At 35.9% G+C, this 14,874-nt stretch overlaps 1 protein-coding gene across 1 annotated transcript in view; it reads right to left on the bottom strand.

Moving 5' to 3' along the window:
* The window catches only part of LOC149912684 (uncharacterized), a 36,158-nt gene extending 26,080 nt beyond the window's left edge, over positions 1–10,078 (bottom strand). Inside the window, exons 1-4 of the mRNA XM_090132045.1 lie at positions 10,021–10,078; positions 6,509–8,992; positions 3,486–3,668; positions 689–856 (exon numbers count right to left, since the gene is read on the bottom strand). Of these exons, the coding sequence (XP_089988171.1) occupies positions 689–856; positions 3,486–3,668; positions 6,509–8,992; positions 10,021–10,078 (2,893 nt within the window). The remainder of the gene's footprint in view (positions 1–688; positions 857–3,485; positions 3,669–6,508; positions 8,993–10,020) is intronic.
* Positions 10,079–14,874: the final 4,796 nt, after the last annotated feature.

The raw sequence follows: 14,874 nt of genomic DNA, 5'->3' as shown, positions 1-14,874 counted from the left end.
ATTGGGACTAAAGGCAATCAAAATATTCTCCAGTATATTCTCAAACAGTCTATGGAAAATTTTTTCATTTGGAAATGAAATGGATTTTCATTTCCAATTCAAATGGAAGGCATTTGTTTTCTCTCATGTTGAGAATGATTTATTATTTCCAACAGAGGACTATCTCATGGAAAGATGGGTGTTTCACTTTGTTCTTAGTTGATCTTTGGACTACACTACCTTTCAGTAATTCAACATTTGAAAAGTGAAAGAAAATGCCCCAGTGCCCCACAGAATTATTCACAATACCTGTTTGCATGAATGGATTTAAATTGCAAATAGAATAAGTAGGGTCCTTCACATCCATAAAAAACTCAATACATTTCTTTCTGGGCTGTCTGAAAAAATTGATGGCAAACAGATTTTATGGCCATTATATATTTTTATACTTACCTTGTATCAAGAGATGATGTTTAGTTTTGCTTATTACCAGTATCAATTTTGTCAAGTAATCCTGAAATGTTGCGAGACAGTATCTAAATAAGAATTATTATTTAGTTTTGTATCCCCTCCTAGGTTCTTGTGTTCTCTAGTTCCCATCTTCCTTATAAGCATCCAGCATCCAGCTGTTACCCTTACATTAACCTCAGAGTGCACAAATCACAGAAATTTTTACAATATTTATTACCTGTTGCTTTAGACAACTTACTTGCCACTGGTCTAGGTCTTTTGCTGAGACATCTAGGGCTATTATCTGGAGACACATCATCTCCTCTGAAAACCCATGCAGCAGAATGAAAGTTTTCTGTATAGAAACCTCTGTCATCATTTTCAGAATGTAGTCCCAGATCTACTGACCGAGCATCCTCTGAATTCACTGTCATGAGTATAATACAAATAAAAGTAATGTTAGTAGACAAAATGCATAAAGAATAAAATATTTCAGTCAAAAAGCATTCAAGAAATATGATGAGATTCTGTATTTCTAGTGTCTTTGTTTAGTTGTACAATTTCCCAGCAGTTTAAGGAGAGCAAGCAAAGATAACAGAATATAAAAGTATTGGATATTATTGTGTATTGAACTTGATTACCAAGGGCAAATGATATAAACAGGAGCTGCAGCTGCATAAAGGGAATCTGCATTTAGCCCACTTCCTAAGCTTTTTTATTTGTTTCATTTGATTGTGAAACTAAACGAGATTTTTTTTCTGGAATTTAATATAAGTTCACTACACCTGGGAAGACAAGAAGTTAAAAGTAGATGATTTGGGTAAGAATTACTTCATTTGTTGTTTTCTTAACCTTAACTCTTCCAGATGTATTTAGCTTTATTAAAAAGGAGGTAGGGAAAGATGAGTGTTTTTTTGAACATAGATCTTTTGTCTAGACCTAGGCTGTTGAACATTTATCTGAAGTTATGCACATTGTCATGAGTATTTTCAGTTTAATAATTTGGAGAAAAGGGCTGCACGCTGATATAAGAACTTCCCAAGCAACTGGGAATTTGAATTGGAAGACTAAAAATAGACAGTGAAAAGTATGAAATATCAGAACCTACAGTAATAGATAAGCAGAAAAAAATGCTTTAGAATAAATTGCCTCAGATGAAAAAACATCAGTCTTTTCAGTACAAATATAATGCATCTAGATTTAAATGCCGTCTCTGTTTGCTTTGTTTATTCTGTATTTTATATGACAATTAAGTGAGAGGACAAGGGGAAATGGTTTTAAACTAAAAAGGGAAATTTAAATTAGATTTTAGGGTGCATACAGGTCCTAGATCATCTTATTATACATAAGTGTACAGCATTTAGGAGAGGCACTTCAGCACGCTGAATTCCCAGACAAACTTTGGGGGATTTCTTCATAGTAGTATCTTGTGAAAACTGACTGAATGGCCATACTCAGTGATTAGTGATCAGTGGAGCACTGTCTAGTTAGAGGTGGACTAGTGGTGGACCTTAGGGGTCAATATCTTCATTAATGCTCTGGATGTTTGATCAGATGACTCTAAACTGGGAGAAGTTGCTGATTTATCACTCATGCTACCATTCAGAGGGGCTTGGATAGGCTAGAGAAATGGGCTGATAGGAATTCCATGAAGTTCAACAAGGAGAATTTCGAAGAAGCCTTTGCAGCAAAGAAGGCTATTGTTATACTGGCCTGCCATGGGCCAAGTCTTGCCTGCAGGTCAGTCCTTTCTGTTCAGCACGTGAGATCACATCCGGAGTACTGTGTCTAGTTCTGGACTCTTCAGAACAAAAGAGACCTAGACACACTATAGAGAGTCCAGAAAAGGACCACAGAAATGGTTAAGGGATTGGAGCATCTCTTCTGTGTAGGGAGGCCAAGAGAACCAGAACTGCTTTAGCTTGGTGAAGTGAAGGTGTAGAGGGATCTCATCAATGTCTATGAATACCTGAAGAGAAGGTACAGTGCAAAGGGAACAGAGTGAGGCTTTCTTCAGTGGTGCCCACTGGCAGGAAAAAAAGCAATAGGCACAAACTGAAACACAGAAAGTTCCCTCTCAACATTAGGAAACACTTTTTTAATGTGACAGGAACAGCACTGTCACAGGTTGTGGAGTTTCGTCCTTGGAGATCTTCAAAACCTACATGGACCAGATCCTGGGCAACCTGCTCTCTGTGAACCTGTTTGAATGTGGATCTTGACCAAATGTCTCCAGGAGTCCCTGCCAACCTCAATTGTTCTGTGATTTCCTTATTAAAAGTAAACTTTCTATCATTAAGCATTTCTAGTGGAAAGTGTATTTTTCTCCATCTACAAAAAGTACTTCTTATGTTAGCTAAAAAAACAAAAGAGGAGGTAAACACAACGTTATGAATTGGAACAAGTTCTCTTAGAATGTGTAATGCTTTCTTGGGGACTCCATCCGCATGAAAACAAATTCATTAAGCAGTTTATCTTCAAAATTCCTTACCACATCATTTAAAATGCTGAATTTGGTATAAGTTCAAGCATAAAGTGTAGTGACATTTTTCTTAATGAAACAGCTGTGGGCCTGTTAGTGTCCCACAGTTGGTTAGTTGGTTAGTACTGCTAGTACCCAGGTTGGATATAAAGGGACAATCTAGGAAGCAAATCTGAAGATAAAAGATGGAGTGGTGGGTATCATAGGAAGAAGAACTCCCAGCTCACCATGGCTTTAACATACTCAAATTAGGCAACAGGATTTTGACTTTTGTTGCATTCCATAAGCAATTACTTTTTCAAGACTAGAGCTTGTCCAGTGGTTTATTGCATATGGACAAGGGATCTACTTTTTTTTTCTTTTTTTTCTCCCCCTCCCCAGCCAGGTTGTCTATGAAATGAAATTCCCATAGTGAGAAACACTTCAGCTGTGTAAAACATACTTGCTTATGAAAATAACTAAGATAGAAACTCAAGCTGAATGAATGGAAGACAGATTTCCTTGGCTGAAAGCCCTGACAAAGCATCAGTCACATAAAGGAAAAAGAATACAACTGTAAGACTAATATACTTACTTGATCCTTCAGTGATAGTGCTGTTTATGGAGCTTCCTCCGGTGGAACTGCATTTTTTGCTGTCTTTGAACTGTTTCCGTCTCCTGGCCCACTGATCTATTGCTTCTTCCTGGGAGCTATCGCTGGCTCTGGTATCTTTCAGCACAGGTAGCTTTCTGTTTTTATTCATTTCTGATTTCAAATCTGAATTATAAGCAGACATTGTTCATTTGGAATGTATTTGACAACTTTCAGAATATACTTAAGCAACTATATTGTAAATTTTTGTATTATAGATATAAGAATTGCTTCTTTGCTAACACAGCAATTAAAATAACAAATAATACTCAAAATACTGCTAACTGTATATTTTAAACTTATTGAGGTATTCATGCAGAAAAAAAGTGCCAGTGGTCATTGTACTTGCAGTTAAGTGTCTGCACAACAACTGGTGTGGCATTTTTATGCAAAAGCAGGTCAATTGTTCATGGATTTTAATTACAAATTCTTGATATTCTTGAAGATTCTTGCAAGACAAATGTATATTAAAGGAGAAGCTGTATTTTTATTTCAGGTATCTTTCTAAGTAGGGCACTAGAAGTCTTACTCTATTATTATTTAAACTATAATAATAATTATTATTTCAACTAAAATAATTATTATTTCAACTAAAATAACAATTGAAAAGCATCTTTGTATGGGATTTCCTTCTGAAAATGCACCTGCGTCCACTGATAAAGGTAGATAGGGTTGCATTGGAAAAAGAGGAAATTAGCTATTATGCCTAAAAAGTCTTCCTTGGAAATGAACGTGTGAGTTCTCCCCTTGACTTTGTAGTATTCTTGTCTTTTTTGTCTCTCTTTGGCCACGGTAAGATCCATTACAGATCTGCTTTTCCTAGACAGCTGATCATTGGTGACAGTCAGGAAACAGATTTCTTGTAATGCACTTAGTATGAATCTTTTTTCCTTTGATATTAAGTTCCTACATCATCACCAGACATCAGATTGCTGAACTCCACTTTTCCATCTGGTTAACAACTTTTTTATCTGTTTCATATCTCTGTTCTAAATGTCACACATGAAATCTGCATTTCCTTCCCAGTGTCATTGAATTACTTGTCATAGGAAGTCCCACATTGCCCTGTGTGCCAGTGTCTTGGCTGAGCAGGTTTATATTCCTGAATTACAAGTGGCTCTGATTCACATTAACCAGTTTTAAAACTTCACAGGAGTATACTTCTTACTAGATATATATTTACTGGGTTTACTATTGGGCTCCTCACTACAAGAAAGACATTGAGGCCCTGGAAAGTGTTCAGAGAAGGGTATCAAAACTGGTGAGGGGTCTGGAACACAAGTCTTATGAGGAGCGGCTGAGGGAGCTGGGATTGTTTTGTCTGGAGAAGAGGAGGCTCAGGGAAGGCCTCATCGCACTCTACAACTTCCTGAGGGGAGGTTTTGATGAGGAGGGGGTTGGCCTCTTCTCACAGGCAACAAACAGGACCTGAGGAAATGACCAAAAGTTGGACCAGAGGAGGTTTATATCAGATATAAGGAAGAACTTTTCCTCTCAGAGAGTGGTCAGGCATTGGAATGGCCTGCCAGGGAGGTAGTGAAGTCGCCGTCCCTGGCAGTGTTCAAGAGGCTGGATGAGGAGCTATGAGATATGGTTTAGTAGCTTGTGGTAACAATGGTAATGGGAGGACGGTTGGAGTAGATGATCTTGTAGGTCCTTTCCAATCTTGTGACTATGATTCTATGATTCTATAATATATTTATTCATTTAAGGTAGCAATTCCACATCAATACTAAGAATAACACTGATGGAAAGTCAAAATTTGACCAGACCAAAAAGGGGATGAAATTACAGGTTCTAGGTGACACAGAACAGATAGGGGGATAGCTAACAGAGAGCAAACACATACATAGTTCTTAGCAAGGGGCAAAAGAAAAGAGGCAGGAACAAAATAAAAATACAGCAAATAACTACACCTTGAGGCAAAATGTTTTACCACTGAGGTCTTTTGAGTATGCAAGCTTTTTCAGCATCTTTCTATACCTTGTACCTCTGTACCTTGTACTAAAGAGATTTCCTTTTACTAAATTCTATTTATTTTACTTATTTTCCTCTTAAAAACAAAAACAAAAACTCTTGAAACAAGATTTTTTCATGATAAGGAAGTACATATTTTTCTACAGTTAAATACTCCTAATCTGATGGAAACAATCCCTTCTACAGAGGATTATGCACATTGTATTTGCATATAACTTGATTAAAATTAAAGAGAAAGAAAGATTAACGGGTTAGAATGATAGTTCAAATACACACAGACAAAACTGTGTGTATATATATTCAAGGATAGAGATGTAATGTAGTGTGCAGTGTACCTATATAGCTTTATATTTTTATTATTCATAGCACTCCTTCTAAATGAGCAGTTATAGACATAGGTGGGTGGATTACAGAAGGAAATATAAGAAATTTTGTAAGTTTAATATTTTTGAAAAAAATCTTATTTTATATGCAGTTTTCCTTGCTATATAAAGATAGAAAGGAAGATGAAATGATTTACAATAGTCTTTCTATGTCACATAAAGGTTCAGTCAGAATTAGGACCAAGATCTACTTAAAATTCAATATATGCTTAGACCATACTGATTCTAGAAATAGATTTATGTGATTACAAAATACTGACCAGAGCTCTAGTACATGCCACATGGCAACTGTCAAACCACACATCCTGTCTTGGTGTTTGCTAGATGCAACAAATGGTCAACTGTAAACATAGGAATCCTACTTCCTGAGTCTTAACATTTTCTTTAATCTTTTAATTTAAATTAATTGGCTCCAAAAGAAGGCTTCTAGGATCCTCACTGTGATAACTACATAGTATAACCAAATAGTTAGGAATATCAGTATTATCTTTTTTGTAAAGTAATAATATACTTTCATTTTCTCAAAACAGACATCACCAAAGCACTAAGATAACTACGCAGAAGATGTGTAAGGGACATTAGCTATAAAAGTCTTAAAGCACCTACCTTTCTGACTAATCTGTTTTAGTGATGATGGGGGAAACTCTGTATTCTGGTGAACTTCTTTCATTTCAATCTTTTTCTCAACTTCATCAGAGCTGGATTTGACTAACTCAGATAGATGATGGGCTTCAGCGTCTGTTTTTATGTTATCATCAGGTGACTGTTTGCTGCAAACGTCTTCTGTTCTTTCCTTGATGTATAAGTGTTCTGTGAAATTTTCTTTATTTTCTGCATATGCTGAAGAGGTAGATAACATGGCAGTCTGGGCTGCATCATTATGGCAACTGGCTTCAGCGGCGGTATCCCCAGATATATCTTGTATTTCAGAAAAGCTTTCTAATTCATTATCTATGTTGTGCTCCCTGAGATCCAATATCAAGTGTGAAAGCATAGATTTTTCTTGTACACTACAGGAAAGATTAGGCTCTTTTCTTACTGCAGAGCCAAAGGGATCAGGTATCAATTTATTGTCACCTTGGACAATGATTCGTCGTTCTAGTTCTCCAGTTATTACAGTCATTACTGATCCTCTTCTTTTCCTTATCCCTTCAGTCTCTGCAGGGAGTGGCTGAACATTCTGCTGTATGGCTGAAACCTGGTTTGGGATGCACTCTGTAGAAGCATAATTAGACCTTTCCTTGTCACTAAAAAATTCTCCCGAAGGAGTTCTAGAAGGTGGAAAGACCTGTATGAGCTGAGCTTTATTCTGCAAATCGACATGATTTTCTGGATGGTGCTCTGGTGTTTCTTCATCTAAAGCATCTTCGGTTGACTCACTATCTTCCTCCCATATGGCTAGATTTCTCAGAGGTTCAGCATACTCTGTTTCTTTTTTCTTGCTTATAGTTTCAAGGGAATGAAGACTCTCCATTACTGTTTCTTCTATTTCCTCACCTTGTTCCACGTAGTCTGCATAGTCATTCAGTAAACAAGTGTCATCTAGACTTTCCTCGGGTTCAGATGGATAAATGGTAACATTATGATCAAATGAAGTGAAAGCATACTGATATGAAGACTTAAGAGCTTTCAAACTTCTTAGCGATGAGGTCAAGTCAGGGCATTTAGAAAGTTCTGTACAGCTGGTATGAACAAGTGAGTTCTTGAAACAGATATCTGCTTTAGTCTCCTTAGGCAGTACTTTTAAGGATAAGGATGGCAACGAATAAAAGCCAGAATCCCTCCTAGGATGAACTGGTGATGCTACATCAAGGGTAGTATCTGGGAAAGACTTTCTTCTTGCTGGTTTTTGACCTGTGTCATTGCACTTGTTAATGTTATTTCTTTCTTGACCTGCTGCACTATTCCTGTTGGTGCATTCCTTCCCAACGTTTGAATTATTCAAGGTATTACTAGCTACAAGACAGTTTGCATTATTCATTTTTGAGAAAAGTATTTTATCTTTTGAGAAATCTTCCTTTTCATTGTTGTGGCCTTCATATTTGTTTTTGTTATGTTTACTGAAATAATTTTCTCCCTCCCAAATTCTCAAGGCTGAGGAGAAGCTGTCAGATTCCTTTCTGTCATTGACAGGGTATGAAGACACACCCTCTGTGATAGTATCTAAATGCATTTTGTCACAATCAGCAAACTCCTTAGGTGGAGGGAGAAGTATATATCCATCCTGGAATGCCATGTCTTCTTTTTCATGAAAGCGAAAACATGACTCACAATCTGTATTACGAGGTGCCTTTTTAACAGAATAATCTGTTTCACTACAGTATGTATCTTCACATTTCCTGTTGCAGGTTTTCCTTTGTGCCTGTTCACCAGGTTTGATGTTAACTTGTAGATTTTTCTTTCTGTTGGTATACTCCATTTTAATATTCTTTCCTTCAATGTCCATTTTCAGGAAGGAATTCTTGTTGACAATAGTTTGAATTTTGTGTGCGGACGATTCCTTATATTCCCCAATGTCTACTACTACGTGGTCAGCTGGTGGCCTCTGGTACTTTGGACAACTTGAACAGTGGCTTTTCTGGTATTGTCTTTCATGATAATGTTTACTGTTCTTCGAGCATTTCTTTTTCTCAGTCACAAGGTTTGTTCCAGAATCAAACAAAGGAACATTCTTAATTTCTATTTTCACGTTAAGGGAGCCATATCTTACTTCTGCATTAACTCTTCCAGTACCCACACTAGCAGACTCTGCAGAGTCTGGTTTGCCCCACACTGTAATTTTTCCCATCGATGAACCCTCTGATTCGCCAAAAGTTACTGTAGCCAGGATTTCATTTTGCTGAGGAGGGAACACTTGAGGAGTGCAGTTCGTTTCCTTCTTTCCTTCTTTTTCGGTGTCTGAGGCGTTGTCAAGTTCTCTGTCTTCAGATGCATCTGGGCTACTCTGATTCTTGATTTCATGATCTTTCCCATTTTCTTCAGAACCCTTTACTTCCAGTGGCTCAGGAAAGTGAGCCAGAGACTCGTCTGCTTTATTTTCAAGGTTTTCTACATTTTGTTGGCATTTACAAGTGACTGATAACTGTTCATCTAATTTAAGATGAAAATAAAAAAAAACATTTTCCCATGATTTGATAAACAGTATCACAAATGTATGAGATAGTTTTCATAGAAAATGCTTCCTTTGTCCTTAAAGTGTAATGCATTTTCCTCAACAGCATTTTTTCAGTCCACTATTTGTTTCTTTTATCTTAGCTATCTGATCTTTAATATGAAGTAAAAAAAATATTTTAACTGACTCTAATTTGAATAAATTAATGTATGAATGCTTTTTTTTTTTTTCTTTCTCAGAAAGTTTCACACTTGTAAGGTGATAGGCATTCTATTTGCATTTAGAAAAATCTACTCCTTTTGTATCCCTTATTCCTTTGAGTATTTACTTCGTTCCCATGGACATAGTGGGACAATCAATATCCCATTGCATGCTTGCAGTTCAGGGTAAATTACATGGAACTTGACTTTTATAATCCTTTTACAGATGAGCAAACAAAGGGATTAATGAATCCTGTCACAGTCACATAGCACATCAGTAGTACACTCCCAGGAGGTCTGAGCCTTAGTACCCTGTCTGAAGCTGAAGCAGAAAATACTGTTTCCTGGCAGGAGGTGTACCAGGCAAGATTTCATAGCATTCATACAATTACATGAAATTCTCCTTTTTTTTTTTTTTTTTTTTTTTAAGAATAGGTCATGTTCACTGTCATGTGTATTAGAGGATAATAGTTTATGGTGACATCTGTTTAAGAGGGATTAAATCAAGTAATTAAACTTAGACACACTGAGAAATGTACAGCAGGAATAATGAAAATTTTAGGCATTTTAACTTCAGCATCTTTGGAAAGACTGTCAGAAATACATAGGATTGCAGTTCTACCAACATAAAGCACATAGCCTCATCAAGACATTACCTATATGTACCCATGTTTGAATGTAAGTATTCCCAATTTGAGAAACATTCTTGGGCACAAAAATGGATTTATGTCTTGATGAGTGGCTGGCGAATAACCACCTACAATTCTGAAGTTTTTACTTCAAATCAAACATTTCTGTAAACTTACATTCTCTGGAATCAGAGCTCTTTCTGCCCTTGTAGCTCTTTCTTCTTTTTCTACTCATTTCTAAGACCTGAGGGCATCTGGATTCCACTCTTCTGCGTGGGAGGGAAAATAATGTACTGTAAGAAAGTTTTTCCAAAATAATTTTGCTTTCTAACTCTCAGGCTTTCTGACTTGGGTTTTCTCCTGCATAAAAAATAAAGAAATGCTAAAACAGGTACTAACGCAGCTATTTTTTACTCTTCCTTTGGACCAAATTTTTAAAGATTTCTAGGTAATATCTTAAAATGGCTGTTAGGTATCTTTGATGAAAAGACACTATATCCCTCAATTAAAAATATTGTTTAAAATTATTTGCAGATGAAGAGCACTACTGCCTATCTTACACTAGTCTCTTTCTACAGTAGTTAATTGTACAGCTGTATCCACTACATAGATTACTATTCTTTTTCTTTACAAAAAAAAAATGAACATATGAATTTTAAAGAATGCTGAATGCATCTTAAAGGGAACGTAATGTATAGTAATGTCCTACAAGTATTGAAGGAATTTATTTTTGAGAAGAATAAAATGCATGACAGTACCCAGCTCATCCATTTCAATTATAGTGGCTTTGAGAATAAGGTTAGCATGTCTGAAGATTTATGGAGAAACCAAAACACTGAATAACACTGAAAATAAATGAGAAAACACTGTCTGAAAGATGCTGGAAGTTATACGGTGTTGTGGACCAATTCAAGTGAAATTCCCTTTCTTGTCATAGTTGCGATGTATATTTTGTATGTTGTTGTAATGACAGAAAATCACACAACTTTGCAGAGTATATCTTGTTCTGAGATGGTCACTGGTTCTGTTACTTTTCAAAAAGCTTTTAGTGGCATGGAAAAAATTGAAAGTCTTGAAGGTAGATAGTGCTGGTTCTCTGCAAGTCAGAACTGTGGGAAATTATTTGTTAACTTCTGAAACTTAACAATCTGCCCATGCATCAGGGAAATCATGCATCAGAAATGATCAGCTGTAGGCCAAGGTTTCTTCCAGTGATAGGACTGCAGATTATGCTGAGAGGCCAAAGATGTAAGATCAAGGTTAACAAGATGACTATGCCAGGGTTTTATTTTTATTTTTGTGCTTGGTATTAAGTAGGTGAAAATTATAATTGAAGGTGATTTTTGGCATTGTTCATAATGAAAACTATTATGTTCTCAATTGTTAACTTCTGTATTTATGTATCACTAGGTGACACGTGCAGTGCGCTAAACTGTTGGCATCTTAATATATTTTTCAAGTAAACATTGAAAAGAACCTTTAAGATGCAAATAATTTTATTGGCTCTAACACATTTCCGGAAGTATGGTTTCTCATGTAAAATCTACTGCTTCAGAAAAGGGTGAGATACCAGCATTCTTTCCCACTCATGTCTTTTATCAGTGTTTCCATTGCACTGTCTTTGTCCATTCTTGCTTTTTTCATCCTACAGCTGAGATACATTAATAGAATTAGGAAAGCACTCTCAATCCTAGTAGTCCCATTGACCTGCTAAAGGATAAGTTAAATTCAGCGGGACTGCAGGGCAAGACTCTGCATAAGGGACTAAATGATAAGAGGCGTTCAGAAGTTCACTGGATGGAAGCCAATGTTCCCTGACATAGTGTTCTACGTGACAGGTTATTCTTACTACACATGCAGCACAGCTTGGATTAGATTAGAATGTTAAACCTCTGCACTTAATGTTGAATGAAAGATCGCTAGCCACTGTCACAACAGCTAAACCCCCGTCTAGAATTTCACTATGAACAGTGTTGCTAACAGTATCTCTTTCAGGATAATGAAAGTGATGACATGTTCTGTGGTAATAAAAGCAACCAAACATTTTTAACATGTCCCTCTGAGATCATGTGAGGCAGGAAAAACTGTCTTTAGAATGTTGCTTCAAATTGGAAAATATAAGGATTATTCTCTTTTTATATTTTTATTATGGTGATTTTATGTGAAAACATCTGTTTTCTTAAGTTTTCTAAAGAATCACATTCAGTGACCTCTATGACAATGGTGATGCACTGGCAGAGAAGACAACCTGAAAAAGGAAAAAATAATTACGTTGAATAAGAGTGGTGTGGTGATACAATGCATTGCAACATGTTTTGTGTACTTCCAGGACAGTATTAATTGCCCTTTTGGGGTGATAAATATTTTTTCTATAATTTCAGTGTCTTTTGTTGTAGATGACATGACTATAAATGTATTTAGTAGCAGCTCACTGAACTACCTCCAGAATAAATCCTATACTTCAAGTATTTCACCTTTTGCAGACCATACAAGAATGATGCCACAAAATACTCAAACAAGCACTTCCGAAACAAGAACTTCCACTGCCTTTTCATTCTGTATTTCAGAACACATTAAAACTCCGACTACTCTCTTCCCTTTGGATACAGAATTCCATTTTTTCATCTTCATTATTCTTGATATCCTTACCTAATACAGAATCTTGTACTCACTCACTTCAATTTGTCTCTCGCTTCTTGTATTTCTCAATATTCTTTTGTTCCACACTAATCTTTGCTATCATTCTTTGCTCCTCTGTCATGTTAGCAGCTATATTTGTCCTAGACTTTCACTGCTATTAAATGTTTTTCAAAGCTCTTTTTTTTTTTTTTTTTTTTTTTTTGGTGTGTGTATGTATGTATAAATTCTTCCTTTCACTCTCCCAGCTGCTTATGGTTTGTGTGGCATATTACCATGCTATCTTTTGCACAGATGCCTCATGACAATGCTATTATGAATTCTGTGTGATACCTAATAGTTCCATAGGCATAGAGAAGGCAAAAAGTGCTCATCCATTTACCACTTATTTATGTCATTCAAGTACTTTCAATCTTTGCCTAGTCTTTTCCTCTATAAAGATGTTCCAAATCCCTTTATCAAGCTACCATTATCGCATTATTTGAATGATTTCTCAACATCCATTTCTGGAATACTTTTGCCAAAGAATGTATTTTATGCCAGACATATGCATGAGAAATATTACAAGAAATACCTTAGTGTTGCTTCTTTTTCAGCTGCTATGAATCATAGTTTCATTTGTTAATCCTTTGCTGTATTTATTTTCCAAAAACAGATTGATCTTTAACAGTCTCTTTGCAAAATGCTTAGAGCAAAGGAAATGTTTGTATACATGGGGCTGTAATAGCATTTCAGAGAATTAATTTTTTAACAAATGAATTCTATAGCTGCAAAGAATTAGTTTCCATTCAAATAAAACCCAGTAGTTATCTGACAGTATCCAATTAGCTACGAGACTAGCACATTCAAATGAAATGCTTAGAAAAACCTGAGTAAGCAAAATTATTCTGCTACTGTCATGGGACAAGGACCCAGTGATAAAACATTTTCTTCATGGAATGTGCTGTGAAACAAGCACAACTAATCAAAACCTTGCATTCCCAGACAATCAAAAAATAGTGAACATCAGTAAGTAATACACTTGTAGTTCTGATTCTCAAGAAAAATTACTACCAATACACATACTTTTAAGAACAACCCTTATGCACAAAGGAGCATGTTCAGGAAATACTCACATCATATAATGAAGATTTAGCATTATTTTGGACTCACATAAGCAATAAACGACATCACATGAGTGTTAAATAAGTTTTTTTAACAACATTTTTTAAAAGCATAGTGAGTATACTACTCTTGCTTTTATGTTGGAAGTGATGTCCCAGTGGGAGGGAACTCTTTGCCTTAGTTTTCAAAAAGGCTAATAAAGTAGCATCAGTCAAATCTTTTCAAGATTATTTTAACTTAGAACTGAGAACACAGTTCAACATGGATTCATGAAAGTCAGTGAATCCGTATTCAGAACTTATAATTTAGTGTTTATAAGCTTGTATACACACACAAGTGTTTCTGCGTCCATAGCTCCAGTTTTCCACTCCTAAATTCAGCAAAACCATATGTAAAATTCATTTTCTTACAAAGCTAAATAAAAACTTCTATTTAATTGACTGATCTTGCTTTCTGCCTGATTTGCCATTACAAGAATAATTTATTCATAAGGATAGGCATTTATTTAATGTTTTTGAAGGTGTTCCTTTTCTCAATTAACATTGCTTGCATCTGTTACTTTTTCCACTGCAACAACATAGAAGACCAGTGGGTGGACCTCTATAAATGGTCCATGCAGAGATCACCTGACACTTTAAGTACGCTATCATGAATGCTTCAGCTTACTAATCAAGTTTTCTAGCAGTAACTGTTGGTTAAGATCAGTGGATGCTCACATATTTGTTATGCACTGAGTGCATAATGTTCTTTTGTCTTTATTATAATGGGTGAAGTTATTTAGTCTTCAGCAAAATTTCTGAAAATATATTAAAATAACTACCAAAAATTTCCATTTCTGTTTTCTTTGCTGGATTTCTGTTATTCCAGTCCTGAGACCAAAAGAAAATCTGCCAGTTTGAACACCAATTGGATCAGCTCTTTTCCTGTCAGTGCATCTCTTACACCCATACAGTTTGGAACGCTGCCTTGCATGTGGTAACTTACGGGTTTTTTCTTGCTCTGGCACAAAATTCATGCTTTCTCAGCATGAGTAATGAGAGCAGGTAAGTGAAATATCTTTCAGACGTGATGTGGCAAATGGTCATGAAATTCATAGAAATCTCACTATGACACTACCATTTCTACTACCAGAAAATATAATTTCTATAGTAAAAGGCAATATTATAAACAAAGTACTAGAACCCTTTGTCAAATTATCATATTTTTCACAACTTGAGAATTGTTCATCCATCACAACATGGAAATATAGAAATTCAGAATCTTTAATTCCACTTGAAACTCAGCTCACCA

This window comes from Phasianus colchicus, chromosome Z, assembly GCF_987193195.1.
Source record: "Phasianus colchicus chromosome Z, bPhaCol1.hap1.1, whole genome shotgun sequence".
NCBI lineage: Eukaryota > Metazoa > Chordata > Aves > Galliformes > Phasianidae > Phasianus > Phasianus colchicus.
The sequence above is the reverse complement of the archived record's forward strand: the minus strand, read 5'-3'. Positions and strand labels throughout refer to the sequence as shown.